The 20486-nt window shown below is 47.0% G+C and overlaps 1 protein-coding gene across 6 annotated transcripts in view; it reads right to left on the bottom strand.

Moving 5' to 3' along the window:
• LOC100627241 (zinc finger protein 665-like) overlaps positions 1-20486 on the bottom strand; it is a 44070-nt gene that overhangs the window by 10344 nt on the left and 13240 nt on the right. Inside the window, exons 1-3 of one of the 6 annotated variants that reach the window (XM_021097245.1) lie at positions 12660-12746; positions 4430-4520; positions 2055-2181 (exon numbers count right to left, since the gene is read on the bottom strand). In XM_021097245.1, coding sequence (XP_020952904.1) covers positions 2055-2181; positions 4430-4501 — 199 coding nt within the window. In that variant the 5' untranslated portion in view covers positions 4502-4520; positions 12660-12746. Of the gene's footprint in view, positions 1-2054; positions 2182-2782; positions 2922-4429; positions 4521-12521; positions 12747-20486 lie in introns of those variants that run through there. The other 5 variants (XM_021097246.1, XM_021097244.1, XM_021097249.1 and 2 more) reach the window with 5 other exon arrangements.

Below are 20486 nucleotides of genomic sequence, written 5' to 3'. Positions count from 1 at the left end.
AGGACTGTGTATTTCAAAAGCAAGTTTCAGAGGCAAATTCATACAAACCTAAGAGAGTATGAAACCAGGAAGAATTTACAGAGTTCCCACTGTGGCACAGCAGAAACGAATCCAACTAGTATCCATGAGGACATGGATTCGATCCCTGGCCTCGATCAGGGTTAAGGATCCGGCATTTTCGTGAGCTGTGATACAGGTCACAGACAGGCTCGGATCTGGCATTGCTGGGGCTGTGGCTGTGGCCAGCAGCGACAGCTCTGATTCAACCCCTAGCCTGGGAACTTCCACCTGCTGTATTTGTGGCCCTAAAAAACAAAAACAAAAAAGAGAAAGAAAAGACAGAAAAGAAAAAGGAGAATTTTCTATTTTCCCCAACCACGTACAGCAGTGCATAAGGTAGAAAAATAACAAGAGGTGGGATCAGATATTGCAGATCTGGAGATGGGACCTTGCACTCTGCCCACAGATGCCATGCTAAGAGCCTGCAAGACTGGTATATGCCTCACTTAGGACTGACCACGTAGGGATCAAAGAGAAGATCTCTCTGTCCACTGTCTACAGTTTTGCTAAGTAACAATCACAGATGATCCATCCCCCTCCCCACACCAAACTGTGTGGCAAAAATAACCAGAAGGGCTGCGGGATCTGAACAGGCAGACAGGGCTGGAGACAGCTCTCTGCAGGTTCTGGGGGGACAGACGGCGTCCAAGAGCAGCCCGTCCTTTCCCATCTCCTGATAGGTCTTCCAAGCACAGCAAATGGAGACGGAACAGGGAAAAGTCCAGGGAGGAAGACTGTGGAGGCACAAGCTCTGATCAAAACAGACTGAGAACCAAGCATCTGATGCAATCAAGAACAGAAAGAGGGGACCAAGCGGAAAAGTGACCCGTTCGAAACAGTCCGTCCCACGCTCCTCCAAGTCAAGGAAACAAAGTGGTTGCAGGAGCCAGACAGTGGAGGGCAGAGCACGGTGACAACCGTGCCTTGGGCTCTGCTGGACCTGCAGCGCCACTGGAGGGTGAAAAGACAAATTCTACATGTCGAGGGATGGATCGGTAAGTTACAGAGAAGAAAACCTGCCTTCAAGCGTTCCCAGGAAATAAACGTTTGTGTTCCCCTAGAAACCTGCCACTTTAGGAAAGTTTCCCCAACTCTATGAATGGTGTGGTTTCCCCTCTCTCTTTCTGAGCTCTGCTGGCACCTTTCATACATTCCCACTTGTTAGATTTTTTTTTTGCTATTTTCTCTTCACTCTTCAGAGCCCCCAGCTCTTTCCCTTGCTCCAAAATGGAGATACCATTCACATCAGAAACAGAAATTTGAGTTCCTCTTGCGGCACAGCGGAAATGAATCCAACTCGGATCCCTGAGGACATGGGTTTGATCCCTGGCCTCGCTCAGTGGGTCACAGATCTGGCATTGCCATGAGCTGTGGTGGAGGTCGCAGACGTGGCTCAGATCCTGTGTGGCTGTGGCTGTGGTGCAGGCCGGCAGCTGTAGCTCCCATTCGACCTCTAGCCTGGGAACCTCCATCTGCCATGGGTGTGGCCCTAAAAAAAAAAGAAAAAAGAAAAAAAGAAACAGGAATTTGTACTTATAAAAAGGGACACAGGGCCCTTGGGCATTTCCAGAATCCCAGCTCCCTATCCAGCTGAGGAGCAGGACACTACAGATGGGACTGGAAAAATACTTCACGAGGTCAGGCACTGTCTCCTTCCTTCCAAATGCCGAGGGGAGGGTGTAACAGGCAGATGGCCAGCCTCTTCCAAGAACAATGATTCAAAAGCACAGGGGCAGAAAGTAGGGAATTTGATATTTTAAGTTGGCCACTGGGCTTTGTAAATACTTAAGCTCCGGAACAAATGCTAGTATATCATGAAGTGGGCAGATCACCCAAAGAAGAGTGAGTTTAAACTCCTGATGCTACAGCATATCTGAGTCCAAAGGGCTTTGAGATCAGTCAAGCAAGGCAGAGAGGCTCCCAAGAGGCACAAGAGGGAAAACGCAAAGATACCCAAGGGCAGATCCCGACTCCCGGAGGGAAGCGATGCTCACCCAGGGAGAGCAGGTTCCTGCAGGTCTCCAGCATCACGTCCCTGTACAAGGCCCTCTGGGCAGGGTCCAGGCAGGCCCACTCCTCCGGAGAGAACTTGATGGCCACGTCCTCCAAGGTCAATGGTCCCTGAAAGGAAAACCCGTTTCACCGAGGGGCCCTGACGAGCATTCTTTTCATCACACAAAATGAGAAGAGAGGAGCTCCTGTTGGGGCCCTAAAAAGCAAAAAAAAAAAAAAAAAAAAAAAAAAAAAAAAACAAAAGCCCTCCAAATAAACCAAGAGGATCCATTGGGTTGAAGAGTTTGTTCTGATGGATTTGAATAGAGGCATTTTGAGCAAGTTACGTGCCCGAAGTTGTAATTTCTTTGCTTCCTTAAGAGATTAGGATTATCAGCCACGTCCGTGTGCATGACTGATTTTTGTGGCCAATACACGAAATGTTCAAGTAAAAAGGTAACAGGGACTGTGGACACAGGGGTGTCAGGTATGATGCTCTACACGCTGAGGTGGAACACGCAGGCGAGCTGGGGCCAAGCGCGGTCTTCGGAGACGACCAAGTCCACAGTGGCTTTAAAGAAAGATCGGGATCTTAAAACCATGATGAGGATGACATAGGAATGACTGACTGTATTTGAAAGTTTCCCCTGTGCGAAGTATTACTCTTAGCACTTTACATGTGTTAACATGTTACCAACATAAGAGCTCATAGAGAAGGACCCCTTCCCACCTCACAAAGGAGCAAACTGGGTCATAGACACTTCAAGAAACTTGCTTCAGGGGTTCCGGGATGGCACAGTGGTTAAGGATTCAGTGTGGTCACTGCTGTGGCTCAGGGTGGATTCCTGGCCTGCGAATTTTGGCTCAGCCAAAAAAGAAAAAAGAGAGAAACTTGCCTCAGAACAAACAGCTAAGAAATGACAGAGCAAGCATCTGAACTCAGGCGACTGGCCTTTAAAATCGAACCCCCAAAAATCAAAGAGTTGAGTATTAAAAGTACATTGACTGAGGAGCTCCCACTGTGGTGCAACAGGATCAATGATGCCTCTGCAGAGATAGGAACTCAGGATTGATCTCTGGCCGGGTGCAGTGGGTTAAGGATCTGGTGTTGCCTCAGCTGTGGCTTAGGCTGCAGCTCTGGCTTGGATTTGATCCCTGGCCCAGGAACTCCATATCCCACGAGGCAGCCAAAACGGAAAAAGAAACAAAAAAAAAAGCAAATGCATAAAAAATCATGATATATGCATATGTACACATCCACACACAATGTCACCATGCTTACTACTTAAATTACCAACACGATAGTGTAAAAAAGAATTAAGATATGTTTTCAATTTCAGAAAAACATAAAACATTTATAAAATGACAATGTCATGGACGTGAATATCCACACACTAACACACACATGGCAACACACAATTCACTAAAATGAGAGCAACTATTTCTCAATGTATTCTGGATTATTATTATTTTCTTGGCCATGTCTGCCAGCATGTGGAGGTTCATGGGCCAGGGATCAAACTCCCGCCACAGGAGCAGCCCAAGCCACAGTAATGACAATGCCAGATCTTTAACCTACTGAGCCACTAGAGAACGCCTTGGATGATTTTAATTATCATTTTTAGGGAGCTCCCATCGTGGTGTAGCGGAAACGAATCCGACTAGGAACCATGAGGTTGTGGGTTCAATCCCTGGCCTTGCTCAGTGGGTTAAGGATCGGCGGTGCCGTGGGCTGTGGTGTAGGTCGCAGACACGGCTTGGATCCCACAATGCTGTGGCTCTGGTGTAGGCTGGCAGCTACAGCTCCAATTAGACCCCTAGCCTGGAACCTCCATATGCCGCGTATGTGGCCCTAAAAAGACACCAAAAAAAAAATATATATATATATATATGTATAATATATATAATTTTTATTCATTGCAGCATCTCTGGGACAATGCAAATGTACTAACTGTACTTAATTTAGTTTGTCAACATTATTCTAGGGTAGGTTAGTAAAAAAATGGTACAAATATGAACAAATATCTAATACTTTAATTTTGATAAAATACATGTAATTGAAAATACAAATACAGTTTTATCCATTTAAATTTAGATATGTAGTTATTAACAAAAGCCAAACAGAATTTGTTTATTCCAGATAAGATATTGATTCAAAATTGGAAAAGTTATTAGTGGTAAACATTAATTTAACAGATTAAGGAAAAAATTATCAAAATAGTAGAGTTGAGAAATTCTTAGATAATTAAAAATCATGACAAAAAAAAAATACTTTCATTGAGCAAGAACACTCTTTAGTGTCAGAGAAGACTGGCAAGTCCAAAGAAAGGGATTTTGGAAGGACAGATGAAACAGTCAATTGAGACTATGACTTTACCTGAGAAACAGCCATTCCTGACTCCTTTCCTTTCCTTTCCCTCCTCTTCTGGATTTCTTCCTCAGGCAACATGAGTCTTTAGAGATCAATCCTGAAAGTTGAAAAAGATGATGCTTAGAATCAACACACCTCCTTCCTGTGCCACAACCACACACACAGGGGAGAGCTCACCATGTGGAAGAGACAGGCCTCTGTCACCCACGGTCCCAGGAGGGACTCAGGACAGGAAACTCCCGCACAGAGACCAACAGGGGAGCTTTCCCACCCTTTCTTGAGATCGAGCTCCCCTCCTGATGAGGACCTTACCTTTACTGTGGCCATGGGCACCTCAGCTGGACCCCACAATCCCCTGCAGGTCACAAAGTAGCCCTGCTCCATCCCCGCCCCCTCAGCCCAGATCCCAGCTCTCAGGATTGGGAGGACACGGAGCCTTGCTGCTCAAGGATGGATCCAGAATGGAATCACCTGGGGAATTCAGACATCTTCCAAATTCTGCTTTTGTTTCCTTTGGGTAAACAGCTACAATGAGATTGCTAGGTTGTCTGTCTGCTCTAGTTTTAGCTTTTGAAGAAGCTTCCACAGCGTGTTCCAAGACTGCTGGACTATTTACATTTCCACCAACAGTGCAGGAGGGGTCCTTTTTACCCTCGCCCTTGCTGACACTTGTTCTTGTCTATTGCTACAGCATTCTGAAAGTGGTGCCACCTCCCTGTGGCTCTGCTCTGCCCTGGGGGCTTGGGGCCACAGGGACCCAGCCAGTGAAAGGGGAAGAAAGAGAAGGAAGGAAACTTGCAGAGCAGGCATTAGGGACCAGAGGTCGGGGTGTGGCTGGCAGGTTGAATGGGGAAGGGGGGTGGTCAGAGAAGGCTCCACTCAGACGGTGACAGCACAACAAACGCCTCGGGGAGGAAGGGTGTCTGTCACTTGCATAGGAGCAGATAGTTTGAGACAGAGACACCACTGAGAGGGCACTGAGACAGCAGTGACCTTGGCCCAGGAAAAGGAAGGAGACTGGAGTGGCTGGAGCAGGGTGAGGAGGAGACAAGCAGGAGAGGAGGTCAGACAGGCATCAGGGGAAGCGGAAAAGCCCCGTTTTGGTCTCCAAACATTCATCTTCCATAGCTCAAGAGAATTTTAGCAAGTGTGTATTCCATCACTCTTTTTTTCTTCATTATTATTATTATTTTTTTTTGTCTTTTTGCCATTTCTTGGGCCGCTCCTGCGGCATATGGAGGTTCCCAGGCTAGGGGTCAAATCGGAGCTATAGCCGCCGACCTATGCCAGAGCCACAGCAACTTGGGATCCGAGCTGCGTCTGCAACCCACACCACAGCTCACAGCAACGCCGGATCCTTAACTCACTGAGCGAGGCCAGGGATCAAACCCACAACCTCATGGTTCCTAGTCGGATTCGTTAACCACTGCGCCACGACGGGAACTCCCCTTTATTTTTTTAATTAAAATTTTTTTATTATAGTTGATTGACAATGTTCTGTCAATTTCTGCTGTACAGCAAAGTGACCCAGTCATACATATATATATACACACACACACACACACACACACACATTCTTTTTCTCACATTATCCTCCATCATGTTCCATCACAAGTGATTAGATATAGTTCCCTGTGCTATGCAGCAGGATCTCATTGCTTATCCACTCCAAATGCTATAGTTTGCATCTACCAACCCCAAACTCCCACTCCCTCCCCCTCCCCCTGGCAACCACAAGTCTGTTCTCCATGCATGCCCATGAGTTTGTTAAAGAAAAAGACAAATACCATATGATATTACTTATATCTGGAATCTAATATAGAGCACAAATGAACCATCAGTCATTTTACCTTTTTTTTTTTTTTTTTTTTTTGCTTTCTAGGGCTGCACCTGCAGCATCTGGAGGTTCCCAGGCTAGGGGTCTAATCAGAGCTATAGCTGCCAGCCTACACCACAGCCACAGCAACAAAGCATCCAAGCCATGTCTGTGACCTACACCACAGCCCATGGCAATGCCAGATCCTTAACCCACTGAGCCAGGCAGGGATTGAACCTGCATCCTCATGGATACTTGTCATATTCGTTTCTGCTGAGCCATGACGGGAACCCCCTATTTTTTCTTCAGTATCTTAAAACAATGATAAATAATGTTATGTATTTTATCTATTTCAAGGGAGAGATCTAGGCTTGAGAAGGAAACTGGGAGACAAGTGGGTGGTGCTGAAAGCCACGCGACGAGATGATGAGGAAAGGCAGTGGGTGTAAACAAGAGAAAAGGTTCAAGGACTAAGCCTGTGGATGCCCCCACATTCAGAGATCAGGGAGTTCAGAAAAACCCATCGGGGGAGAGTGAGAGGTGAATAGGGAGGGGAGAAGAAAACTGAAGCAAAGACATTTTTAAAGGTTTTTTTTTTTTTTTTTTTTTTTAGAGCCGCACCTGCGGCATATGGAAGCTCCTAGGCTAAGGGTGCAATCAGAGCTGCAGCTGCTGGCCTACACCACAGCTCACAACACCGGATCCTTAACCCACTAACAGAGGCCAGGGATCAAACCTGCATCCCCATGGTTACTAGTCTGGTTAGTTATCACTGGGCCACAATAAGACCTCCGAGATTTCTAAAGGTTAACGGGATGTCTTTAAGGTCAAGAAAACCAGTCTTTCTTTCAAGGTTACAATTTACAACCTTGTAAATCAACTAGACTTCAGTAAAACTTGAAAAAAGAAAAGAAAGAGCCATCTGTGCAACTTGCTGCTGATTTTGGCAGGCAAGGTGAGAAAAGGAGTAAATTACTGGATTGAGAAATGAAGAGGTCGTTGGTGCCTGTGGAAAAGGCAGCATCTGAGGAACGGTGGATGTGAAAGCCTGAATGGATGATGTTCAAACGGTAACTGGAGGCAAGAAGTGAAGACAAAGAACACAGGCAAGGTTTTAGTATACCGTGCTCTGAAATGGATTGTTTAAAAAGGGTACTCAATAGGGGGAAAATGCATTTAATTGAGCATGCTTTGTTTTAGTAGTTCCCGCTGTGGCTCAGTGGAAACAAATCCAACTGGTATCCATGAGGACACGGGCTTGATCCCTGGCCTCGCTCAGTGGGTTGGGGACCCGGCACTGCCGTGGGCTGCGGTGTAGCTCAGATCCCCATTGCTGTGGCTGTGGTGTAGGCGAGCAGTTAGAGCTCCAATTTGACCCCTAGCCTGAGAACGTCCATATGCCGAGGGTGTGGCCCTAAAAAGAGGGAAAAAAAAAAAAAAAAAGAATGCTTAGGAGCTCTCTACTGGCTCAGCAGGTTAAGGCTCTGGCGTCACTGCTGTGACGTGGGTTTGATCCCAGGTCTGGGAATTTCTGCCAGCTATGGGTGTGGCCAAAAATAAAATAAAATAAAATAAAATAAAATAAAAACAGAGAACCATAATAAAAAATGAATAATCACCCTTTAAAAAAAAAGAATGCTTGGAGTTCCCGTCTTGGCTCAGTGGTTAACGAATCCGACTAGGAACCATGAGGTTGTGAGTTCTATCCCTGGCCTTGCTCAGTGGGTCAAGGATCCGGCGTTGCTGTGAGCTGTGGTGTAGGTCACAGACGCGGCTTGGATCCCCCATTGCTATGGCTCTGGCGTAGGCAGGTGGCTACAGCTCTGATTGGACTCCTAGCCTGGGAATCTCCATATGCCAAGGGAGCGGCCCTACAAAAGGCAAAAAGACAAAAAAAAAAAAAAAAGAAAAAAAAAAAAGAATGCCTCGTTTGAAAGATGGTAGAGCACATGATAAGGTTTGTGTGTTTGTCAGTGTGTGTGTCTGCTTGTCTGTCCCTGTCTGTAAGACACACAACTCCACCGACTGTGTACGCTGATGAAAATAAGCTCCTAAATGCAAAATATCTGATGCCGAAAGGAGCTGACAGGGGTGGAGCTGGCAGCTGGGGCACAGCCAGGAGCAGGGAGTGCTGTTGCTGGTCAAAACGGAACAGAGCACACAGGCCCTGGGGCAGAGGAGTGAGCCTCTCAGAGGGGATCTCGTCCCTTTGCTTCAGGGGCTCGTGGAAGAAGAAACAAGGTCTTTGAGAGAAAAGTTGGGGGAGGAGGAGTTAAACTTCTGGGGGGGCGCGAAAGGAATGGATCCGACAGAGAATTTGAGGGAACAGAGCCAGGAATCTGAAGGGAGACCAGGCAGTGTTGCTGCATATTTTTCTTCAACTTAGATCAGCCGCATGCACACACACACAGGGCAGCACAGAGGAGGCAGGGCTGGACGGATGAGGTCTGGGAGAAGCAGGGAGTAGAGGGGGCGGAGGAGAACAAGTGCACTAGTCCCTGCTCTGGGGCAGCTGACCTGCGTGGCTGTAAGTAAAGGAAAGGGTGTGTTTATCTCCATGACTTAAAAGTAACCTGGGGGAAAAAAAAAACCAAAAAACCTGGGAGCTCCTGCTGTGGCACAAAGGGATTGGTGGCGTCTTGGGCATGCTGGGACACAGGTTCGATCCCCGGCCTGACACAGCGGGTTAAGGATCCAGGGTTGCCGCAGCTGTGGCTTAGGTTGTGACTGCGGCTGGGTTCTGATCCCTGGCCCGGGAACTCCATGTGCCCTGGGGCAGCCAGCAAAGAACAGAAATAAGAAAATAAAATAAAAATAACCTGGATAAGGGAGGGGAGTATATGCCATTGGCTTATCATTTTACCCTTGAGGCAGACAAAACCAGCCCAGAATACGGATCAGTCAGCGAATGAATGAGAAGAACACAAAGTGAAACCCGTACACCCTCCCGTGTGGTCGCCACTTTGGGGGACCGATGTGGGCAGTGGTCCTCTGCCCTGTAAAGGGAGAGGAGGGGGCTGGCCAGGAACAGCACAGGAGGGCAGAGCCAAGGGTCCTCCACCCAGACAATGCCCCTTGCCCTCAACAGGTGCAAAGAGCAAGTCTAAGTTCAACTAGAACCACAGTGAGCTCATTCAGGGGGTAGCTGCCTGAGCCTGGGCAGACCAGCTTTGGAAAATAAAAGAGCCTAAAATCAGCAGAAACAGCAGAGGCCTCCTGGCAGCCTAGACCCCTTGACGGAGGAAAGTTCTTGGGAGCTGAGAGTTCTCTCTCTGCAATGACACGGGCTTAAAAAAAAAAAAAAAAAAAAAAAAAAATCACAGCCTGAGATCCTGACTTGAATGGGCTTGTTGGGATGGTGCAAACCCACAGTGGAAGAACTGCAGGAAGTGTGTGTCTGAACAGAAAGGTAGAGAGGAAGCTCAAGGACTTGAGGGAGAAAACACAAGTGAGTCAGGAAGAGAGGAAACATTTTTTCCTCTCAAGTTACCTAAGTGGGAAACCACCAGCGCTGCCGCTGTAGAGACAGTGGAGAAACGTGTGTGCATGTGAGGTGAGCGTGCGCTGCTGCGTAGGGACCCAGGATCCTTTCTGCATGTGTCCTCACTGGCTCAGCTCAATCTGAACTCTACTAACTGGGGAGCACGGGGTCACCTGGCGAGAATGGACAGAGCTTTTCCTTCATCTAGTTCCTGAGTTTTCCTGCAAGTATTAGGGCTCGGACTCCCCCAGACAAGGCCCCCTTCCTGCCTCCAGATTCCCTTCTCAGACTACAGTGTCTCTCCTCACTGGTTCCACATTTAGTTTAAAACATCTTGCTCTTCTGCACCCCTGACCCCCAGCTGCCCTGTGACTATAGTGTGTGTGTGTGTCTGTGTGTGTGTGTGTCTGTTGTGTCTGTGTGTGGTGTTCTGGGACATACGTGGAGAAGACACTAGAGAAATTACCACTGGCAGGAAGAAAGTAGCAGCTCCATCTTCCCAACAACGAGGCTTTATACTTCAATTTGCCTTGGTGTTGATGGTCCTCTATTTCTAGAACAATCTTTTCCCCCAAGTCATAGGGTCTTCTGCCCCTCTCAAGTTGTGCCCCTAAACTCATCCCCAGGAGGTCCCCCCATTAAACCTTTCTGCCATCTGCACCTTAAGAGCCAATGTTTCCCTTTGAGACTCAAACTTACAAAGTCTTATGGAGCCCAACACACTCCCCAGACAATCCACAAGGATCCCTCATCCTGCTATGAAGCCCCACACAACATTTCAAGCCCCAACAACTCATGCATTTAGATGGAATGATACACATGAAGACAGCCAAGGACGCACGAGACCCAAGAGACCCAAGACACCGTACTTTCGCAGTGACCTCAGCCCAAACACTGTCACCCCCCAAAACTACATGCCCCAGGGAGACCCCAACATCCTCAAAGAAAACACTCCAAATTCTTTGTCTCTTCCAAAATGCTGCTGAAACTTTCTTCACTGGCAACACAAAATATCTGAGAACAAGGTAACTCGCAAAATGTTCTCTGAGGTTTTCCCTACAATTACACTATGGGATGCATGATGCCTCTTGCCCTCCCAAAAAACCCTGCAGAAGGCACTGAGTGGAGTGGACTCTGCTGGACACCTAGACACCCATTAGGACTGAAGCACCCATCTTCCTGCAGGCTCAGCTTGGGACTTGTTCTAACACCAAAGGAATACACCTCCCTCTGCCGGTCCCATTGCCTTCATTCCTCCACAGGGGTGCTCAGTAGTTACTCAATTAAACCAGGCCCACAAATCTGAGTCTCAGCATCTGTGTCCCAGGAAATATGAGCTAAGACACTATAGCACCTCAAGCCATCTAATGCACCTCACTGGGATCCATAAACCCAGTTCCAGGTGCTCCAGCCGGAACCAAGACATCCTTTTTCAAGGGGCTCTACACAGCCCTTGGGCCACAACACTCACTGGGCTCACCTAGGGGCCCACATTTGCCTCCACATCCCTCCTGCAGACTTTTTTTTTTTTTTTTTTTTTAGGATGGCATTTTATTTATTTATTTATTGTCTTTTCTAGGGCTGCCCGCACCTATGGCATATGGAGGTTCCCAGGCTAGGGGTCTAATCAGAGCCCCACAGAGCGAGGCCTGGGATCGAACCTGAAACCTCATGGTTCCCAGTTGGATTCGTTAACCACTGAGCCACGACAGGAACTCCCCCTCCTGTAGACTCTTACAGAAGTCCCTCTATCTTCCCCGTTTTTCCTCCTCTCCTCCATGCATGCATGAGCAAACAAGGCTGAGAGGCTCAGGGACCTCTGGGCACAAGCTTCTCAACGGGAATGCACACAAGCTGCAAACTGAAGGACACTGGGCATCCAGTGTGGCGATGAAGAAATTGGCCCTCCTGGGGAAACACGGAACGGGATCAGCTTAGGAATAAGCTCTGAGCAAATCTCTTCATCACGAATAGAGGGGCTGGGATGGGAGAAGGTTCCAGTCACCCCAGCCCATCCTTCATCACGTGCAGACAACAGTTAAGAGGGACCTGCGGGAAACATCTTCATAGCACCCCACAGCTCGCTACTTTAACAGATCACATAAAAGGGAAGAAAACGGAGTATGAGGCTGACTGATTTAACTGATCTCAACGGCTAAAAGATCCCTGACAACCGTGCCAAGTACTCACTGCAATAGGCCTTCACACCGTGTTGCTAACTGTTCTCATTCTTTTTTTCCCCTTAGTTTTCCTATTTCTCTATCAACAGCTGTGTCTACTTCTCCTAGTCCCCTCGCCCACATGTTTACAGTGATGCCAACGGAATAAGATGCCCCCCTACTTGAAAAGCACATTTTCCTGCGGGGTGGACCGTGGAACACTGGGTGTTACAGGGCTCGCCCGCGTCACCCCCCCCAGCGGGGTGCGGGGAAGGGCTGACGGCGCAGGGGAGGCCTGCGGGCCAGAAGGACGGCCCGAGGAGCCGCGAGGACAGAGGGGCTGGAGGGAGGGTGTCTCAGGAGAGGGCGGGCTCCCGAATCCCAGGACCAGGGCGAGGATGCGGCCTCTCCGGGAGCGGGGCGGCCGGTGCCGCCCCCAGGGGCCGGGGGCGAGGTGGGGGCGCGGGTCCTCCTCAAGGAAGACGACTTTACATAACGGTGGGATGGGGTGGTCCCTCGGTGAAGGGCCTAAAACAGGAAAACGGCGCCCAAGACGGTGTCTAAGTGGACTGAAGGCCGAAAAGCCGAACACAGGGACCAGCCTCAGAGCGAATTCAAACCCAGAGGGAAACGACCCCAGACCTGTAACGGCGTCGACTGGATTTACTCGGGGCGGAGGGCCGGGTGCTGCAATTTAAGGTCCACAGTGACTCCCCTACCCTGAGGATGGGCTGGGGGAGGGGCTGGGAAGCGCAGACTTAACACTAGGAAGAAACTTACTGCCGGGCAGAGCAACCGCCGTTCCGCGCTCTCCGCTTCCGGGTCCGTTGGCCGCTGCGCACGCGCAGAGTTAGAGGCGGGCTTCCGGGGGCGGGGCTTGGGCGGAGCGCTACGGGACAGGGGCGGGGCGAAGAGAGCGACTTGGTGTGCGCTGAAACTGGGAGAAGCCTTGACTTTGGGATTTAGAAGTGCTTTGGTGTTCTGTTAATGCAGCGTTGCTTCCTGCTTAGGTTAAGTTACTGTCTTAACTGTAACGCCGAAGGTTGTGTGAAACGCTTATGAGGAAACTAAGATGTTTTTCTCTTAAGTTGAAAACGGTTTAAGTCAAAAACTATTTATGCTAGTGGGTTGCACCGGAGTTCTGCGAGTGCGGCTGAAGCAATTCAGTGGTCTGGGAACTATTTCCCAGAGGGATCTGTATTTCCCTGTTAGATCCCAGAACATTTCCTGAAATAAGATTTAATTTAAGCAGTTTAAGTGAACGAGAACCGGAGGTGTCTGTGTGGTATGCGAACTAGAACATGACACACAAAACTGCCTGTGTAGAAAGGGCTATTTCATACTGACACACTACAGAACAGCACTTCCATTCCTCTTCCCCGTTTCAGCAGGTCAACTTAACATTACTCAGTTCTAGAGACTTGCAGGGACAAGACTGATAAAATAAATTTTCATATATTGAGATACAGGGAAGTCATTCTACCTTACACATGAGTTAATGTGAATTTTGTGCTAACTACAATAGCATATTTGTGGCCAATCAAACATACATTGTACATCTGCTTTTGTTGCAGAAACTGCAGAAACCATGGCAGCAAGAGACAAACCGCACTCAGGGCTGCGGCACAGCAGGGTTTATTCAGCACCAGTTTGGGCTCAGAGGAATCACCTCCAGAGTCTGAGCACCAGGTCTTTGTTCTCAGCAACTTTTACACCAGACAGGGTCTTGTTTTCCCCTGCAAGCAGCCTGGACCACCCCCTTGCCTGAGTAGAGAGTCTGCCTACTTAAGAAACTGAGCAAGCTAGGGTTCAGAAGCGAAACTGACAAGCAATGCTTGGAACACAATTAGCAGAGGTGCTGACTTGGACTTGGGCATGTAGTTGCTACACAGTTACAAGAAGGATGGTATGAGGGGAGCAGAGCTCAAAAGGCTCCCAGCTGCTTTTTCAGACAAGGGGGAGGTGTCATATCTCTTAGTTAAATCTCCCACTTCACTTTAATTATGAAAGAAAGGGACACAGTGACCGGAAGTAAAGAATGTCCGTGTTAAAAATAAAGATTAGCAGCAACATGGATGGAACTAGAGACTCATACTAAGTGACCTTAAGTCAGAAGGTGAAAGATCATATGATATCATGCATATCTGGAATCTAATATATGGCACAAATGAACCTACTTTCAGAGAAGAAACAAACTCATGGACATTGAGAACAGACTTGTGGTTGCCAAGAGGGAGGGGGAAGGAGTGGGAAGGATTGGGAATTTAGGGTTAGTAGATGCAAACTATTGAATTTGAAATGGACAAGGAGTGAGATTCTGTATAGAACAGGGAACTATATCTGATCACCAGCGATGGAACTTAATAGAGGATAATGTGACTAAAAGAATGTGTGTGTATGTGTATAACTGGATTACTTTGCTGTACAACAGAAATTGACAGAACATTGTAAATCAACTATAATAAAAATTTTTTAAAAAAGATTAGAAGTTCCTATTGTGACTCAGCAGATCAAGAACCTGACTAGTATCCATGAGAATGTGGGTTCCATCCCTGGCCTCGCTCAGTGGGTTAAGGATCCAGCGTTGTGGTAAGCTGCTGCATAGGTTGCAGATGCAGCTGGGATCCAGCATTGCTGTGGCTGTGGTATCAGCTGGCAGCTCTGATTCAACCCCTAGCCTGGGAACTTTCATGTACCGCAAGAGTGGCCAAAAAAAGAAAGGAAAGAAAAGAAAGATTGAATGGCTCTTTTCTCGGGATGCAATGCTGGTTGTCCTTTGATGCTGACTCCTTTTCCAGATGCCAAAGTCATGCTGACTTGCTGTGTATGTACTGGTCTGTTCTTTTTTTTTTTTTTTTTTTGAAACCATGAAGAAATACTGAAATAAGAGTTTTAACTAAAGAACAATCTCCCTCTTGTCTAAAAAGGCAGCTACAAGCTTTTCCAGCTATGCTGCACTATACCACCCTTCTTGTAATAATGTAACAACTGTGTGCCCCATGTCCAAGCCAGCAGCCCTGCTGATCATGTACCCAGCATTGCTTATGAGTTCTGCTTCTGTAACCTTGCTTGCTCAGTTTCTTAGGGAGAAACACTGTCTGCTTGGGGAAGGGGGGGGGGGAGTCCAGGATGCTTACATGGGAAAATCAAGACCTTGTAATGTATAAAAGTTACTGAGAACAAAGACCTGGTGCTCAGACTCTGGAAAGTGACTCCTCTGAGACCAAACAGGTGCTGAATAAACCTTGCTTTTCCATATCTCTGAGTGCTGTTTGTCTCCTTCCACTGCCACGGTTTTTGCAACAATATAACCCTGACTTGTTTAATGTTCTTTGTTTTGGCAATGTATAAAACTGTGCTGAAAACCCTGCTTGTCTGGTGCAGTTTCTCAGAGAAATCTAGGAAGCAGACTTCCAGGTTAGTTCTCAGTTTGGCTCAAATAACTCTTTTCTAGTTTTATTATTGATTATTTATTGACAATTTTCATCAACATGACCTGGGAGATTTACCTAAGACCACCCACCCCCCCACCCCCCAAAAAAGCAGCTGCAGTGCCTTTTCAGTTCTGGGCCCCTCATACCATCCTTCTTGTAATTGTGTAGCAACTACATGTCCAAGTCCAAGTCAACACCTCTGCTAATTGTGCTCCAAGCATTGCTTGTCAGTTTCGCTTCTGAACCCTAGCTTGCTCAGTTTCTTAGGTAGGCACACTCTCTGCTCAGGCAAGGGGGTGGTCCAGGCTGCTTGCAGGGGAAAACAAGACCCTGTCTGGTGTAAAAGTTGCTGAGAACAAAGACCTGGTGCTCAGACTCTGGAGGTGATTCCTCTGAGCCCAAACTGGTGCTGAATAAACCCTGCTGTGCCGCAGCCCCAAGTGCAGTTTGTCTCCTTCCGCTGCCATGGTTTCTGCAACACTAGGACCTGAGACTGGAGGTCTGAGGCATGTGATAACTTAGGTCACTAACCATTGCTTTAAAAAGAGAGAGATTTCGGAGTTCCCTTAGTGGCTCAGTGGTTAACGAATCCGACTAGGAACAATGAGGTTGCAGGTTCAATCCCTGGCCTCGCTCAGTGGGTTAAGGATCCGTAGTTGCCGTGAGCTGTGGTGTAGGTTGCAGATGCGGCTTGGATTTGGCATTGCTGTGGCTGTGGTGTAGGCCGGCAGTTGTAGCTCCGATTCCACCCCTAGCCTGGGAACCTCCATGTGCTGCTGGTGCAGCCCTAGAAAATACATAAATAAATAAATAAAGAGATATTTTGGAGTTCCGCTGTGGCTCAGAGGAAATGAATCTGACTAGTATCCATGAGGACGCAGGTTCGATCCCTGGCCTTGCTGAGTGGGTTAAGGATCTGATGTTGCTGTGAGCTGTGGTTTAGGTTGCAGATGTGGCTCAGATCTGGCGTTTCTGTAGTGTGGTGTAGGCCAATGGCTACGGTTCCAATTGGATCCCTAGCCTGGGAACCCCCATATGCCACAGGTGCAGCCAGAAAAAGACAAAAAAAAAAAAAATATATATATATATATATAGTTAACTGCTATAAATTGCATTCTTCTGTCTTTTTTGCTAAATTTTTAAAATTGCCTCTTAAAACCAACTCTTTCCCCTGGTTTTTTGTTTGTTGTTTTTTGCTTTTTTAGGGCTGCATGTGTGGTATATGGACATTGCCAGGCTAGGGGTCAAATCAGAGCTGCAGCTGCCGGCCTGCACCACAGCCACAGTGACACAGGATCTGAGCTACACCTGCTGCCTACACCACAGCTTTACACAACACTGCATAGTTAACCTACTGAGGGGGGCCAGGGATCGAAATCAAATCCTCATGGATACTCATCAGGTTCATTACTGCTGAGCCACAACAGGAACTACCTTTTTTTTTTATCACCCCCCTGTTTTATTGAGATATAATTGATAAACATGACTATCTAAGTTTAAAAGTGCATAGCATAATGGTTTGACTTATGTTGTGACATGACTATCACAATAGTTTAGTTAGCATCCATAATCTCATATAGATACAATAAAAATGCACAAAAGACATTTTTTTTCATTTTTTATGAAGAGTGCATTTATCTTAAAACATTTATAATTTTTTTTTCTTTTTATTCCTGGCCTTGCTGACATGTGAAATCTGAAAAAAGGACAAACTGAACTTCTTTGCAGAACAGATGCTGACTCAGACATTGATCCAGGCAGGGCTGCCGTGAGCTGTGGTGTAGGTCGCAGACGAGGCTTGGATCCTGCTGTGCTGTGGTTGTGGTGTATGTAGGCCAGCAGCTACAGCTCTGATTCGACCCCTAGCCTAGGAACCTCCATATGCTGCATGTGTGGCTCTAAAAAGATAAAAAGAAAAAATTTTTAAAATGAATACTATGGTTATGATTAGACAATACAAGCAGTAATGCAAATGTGAGACTTATTTACCTTCAAAATATAATCTGAATGAGTCTGGCATTCCCTCTTTTTTTTTTTGCGGGGCAGGGGGTGCTGTGCCCGTGGCAGGTGGAAGTTCCTGGGGCAGGTTTCAAACCAACGCCCCAGCAATGACCTGAGCTGCTGCAGTGACTACACTGGATCCTTAACTTGCTGTGCAGCAGGAGAACTCCATTTATTATGAATTTATTTTTTTAACAAAATTTTTTATTACTCAAATGAATTTATCACATTTGTAGTTGTATAATGATCATCACAATCCAATTTCATAGGATTTCCATTCTACAGCCCCTGTACATCTCCCCACCCCCCAAACTGTCTCCTCCAGAGACCATAAGATTTTCAATGTCTGAGTCAGCATCTGTTCTGCAAAGAAGTTCAGTTTGTCCTTTTTTCAGATTTCACATGTCAGTGAAAGCATTTGATGTTGGTGTCTCATTGTATGGCTGACTTCACTTAGCGTGATAATTTCTAGGTCCATCCAATTTATGAATTTATTCTTTTTGTCTTTTTCCCTTTTCTAGGGCTGCTCCCACAGCATATGGAGGTTCCCAGGCTAGGGATCTAATCGGAGCTGTAGCCACTGGCCTACGCCAGAGCCACAGCAACGCAGGATCCGAGCCGTGTCTGTGACCTACACCACAGCCCATGGCAACGTTGGAACCTTAACCCACTGAGCAAGGCCAGGGATCGAACCCACAACCTCATGGTCCCTAGTCGGATTCGTTAACCACTGCGCCACGACGGGACTGCCTATGAATTTATTCTTTACAGAGATCTAAGCACTAGAATGATCATATAAAAGAGAAGGTGTGAAAAAGTCTCCCACTTTATAGAATTCATAATGTAGTCGGCACAGCAGGCACTAAGCTAAATACTATGTGCAATGCTTTTGTAATTTCAGATTCATTTCTGCTGCGCCACGATGAGAACTTCCCTCTGGAGGGATTCTCTGATATCCTACTGACCACAACAAGAAAATGTCAATAGAATTAAGAAAAATTCAATGAACAATCATGAAGGAAAAAGGGAATTTTATTCAAGCGAAACTGAGGGTTCTGACCCTGGGGGACAGGCTCTCAGAAGCTCATGGAGCTGTCACTCTGGCTAGAAGTTGAAGGCAAGTGTCATATACATTTTCAAGACAAAGGATCATTTATCAAAATGACAGTGATGATTTCATGTAAAGTTCACCAAAGATATATAGCTCAGGTCAGCATGTTCAAGGTGAGAGAAAGTCACACGACCCCCCAGAGAGTTGGGGAAAAAAACGCTATTCTTTTTTTTGCCAGGCTCTTGGCATTCAAAAAACACCTGGGCCAGGAATGGAACCTGCGCTGCAGCAGTAACACCAGGTCCCCAGCATGCTGAGCCAGCAGAGAACTCCAAGAAACTATAAATTGACCTTTATTTTATGATGGAGGAGGCATTCCCACCCGTGAGGAGCTGTGGTTAATGTGTAACGTAGATGCACACTGCACATTAGGGAGGAGGCAGAAGGCGGGCAAGCACACACAGAGAAATTTTATGTTTAATTTCTCCTGTCCTGTCTTAAAATATAAATTTTCTTTCCTCAACTCCAAGCACAAGATATTGTGTTATATTTATCCCTATTTCTGAGATTCTAGTTCCTAAATTTGTGGCATATTTACCATGTCTTCATTTCATGTAAAGGTGCAACCCATGGGTCTTATCTTGGCACAAAAAATGTCTGCAGAGGAGTTCCCGTCGTGGCGCAGTGGTTAACAAATCCGACTAGGAACCATGAAGTTGCGGGTTCGGTCCCTGGCCTTGCTCAGTGGGTTAAGGATCCGGCGTTGCTGTGAGCTGTGGTGTAGGTCGCAGACGCGGCTCGGATCGCGCGTTGCTGTGGCTCTGGCGTAGGCCGGCGGCTACAGCTCCGATTCAACCCCTAGCCTGGGAACCTCCACATGCCGCAGAAGCGGCCCAAAGAAATAGCAAAAAAAAAAAAAAAAAAAAAAAGTCTGCAGAAATCACACGGTGTATGTTTACAAGTGGGAAGGTGGGTTTCGGGGGCGGGGGGCGTCGAGTCTGAACCTGGACTGCTGTGGTGTTTTCATTACAGCTACAGAAATAATCTGGATTACACCCTGGAGTTCATAACTCCAATGAAAATTATGAATATATATTTCAAAAATGTAAGTTGTTTGAATCTAACATGGGAAGAAATTGTTACAGATGTTCTTCAACCTAGAAAGCATAGTGATTGTTATCATGAAGCGCCCCCATGTGGTGGGATATGCTTGGGTTAATAGAAGGAACATGATTCATTAGGGTTATAAGAAAAAAGATTACATTTTAAGAGCTCCCGCCTTGGCACAGTGGGTTAAGGAGCTGGCATTGTCTCTCTGGTGCCTCGGGCTGCTGCTGAGGAACCGGTTAAATCTTGTGCAGTGGGATAAGTATCTGCTGTTGCCGCAGCTGTGGCTCCGATTTGACCCCTGGCTCAGAAACTTCCATATGCCCATGGGTGTGGCCAAAACTAAATTTTACTTTTTTGGGGGGTGGGGGTCCCTGTGACACATGGAGTTCCCGGACCAGGGATCAGATCTGAGCCATAGCTTTGACTTAAGGGGCAGCTGCGGCAATGCTGGATCCTTAGCCCACTGTGCTGGGCTGGGGATCGAACTTTGTGTCTCAGAGCTCCCAAGAGGCTGCCGATCCCGCTGCGCCACAGCGGGAACTCATTTTTTACTTATTTGGATGTGAGAAGTATGATATTCTACATAAAATGTTGTCCAGGAGTTCCTGTTGTGGCGCAGTGGTTAATGAATCCGACTAGGAACCATGAGGTTGCAGGTTCGATTCCTGGCCTTGCTCAGTGGGTTAACGATTCGGCATTGCCGTGAGCTGTGGTGTAGGTTGCAGATGTGGCTTGGATCCAGTGCTGCTGTGGCTGTGGTGTAGGCTGGCGGCTACAGCTCCGATTAGACCCATAGCTTGGGAACCTCCATATGCTGCGGGAGCGGCCCTAGAAATGGCAAAAAGACCAAAAAAAAAAAAAAAAAAAAAAAAAAAGTTGTCCAAATACAGTTCCAGAGGCAAACCTTGCAGCCCTCACAAGCTTGCTCTACTCTGGTTCTTCAAATTACTACCCTCTATAACACGGTCTCTTCAGTTTTCAATAATAAGAGTAATCATTATTTTTTTTATA

This window comes from Sus scrofa, chromosome 6, assembly GCF_000003025.6.
Source record: "Sus scrofa isolate TJ Tabasco breed Duroc chromosome 6, Sscrofa11.1, whole genome shotgun sequence".
NCBI lineage: Eukaryota > Metazoa > Chordata > Mammalia > Artiodactyla > Suidae > Sus > Sus scrofa.
Note: the sequence above shows the minus strand (reverse complement) of the source record. Positions and strands in the feature narration are given on the sequence as shown.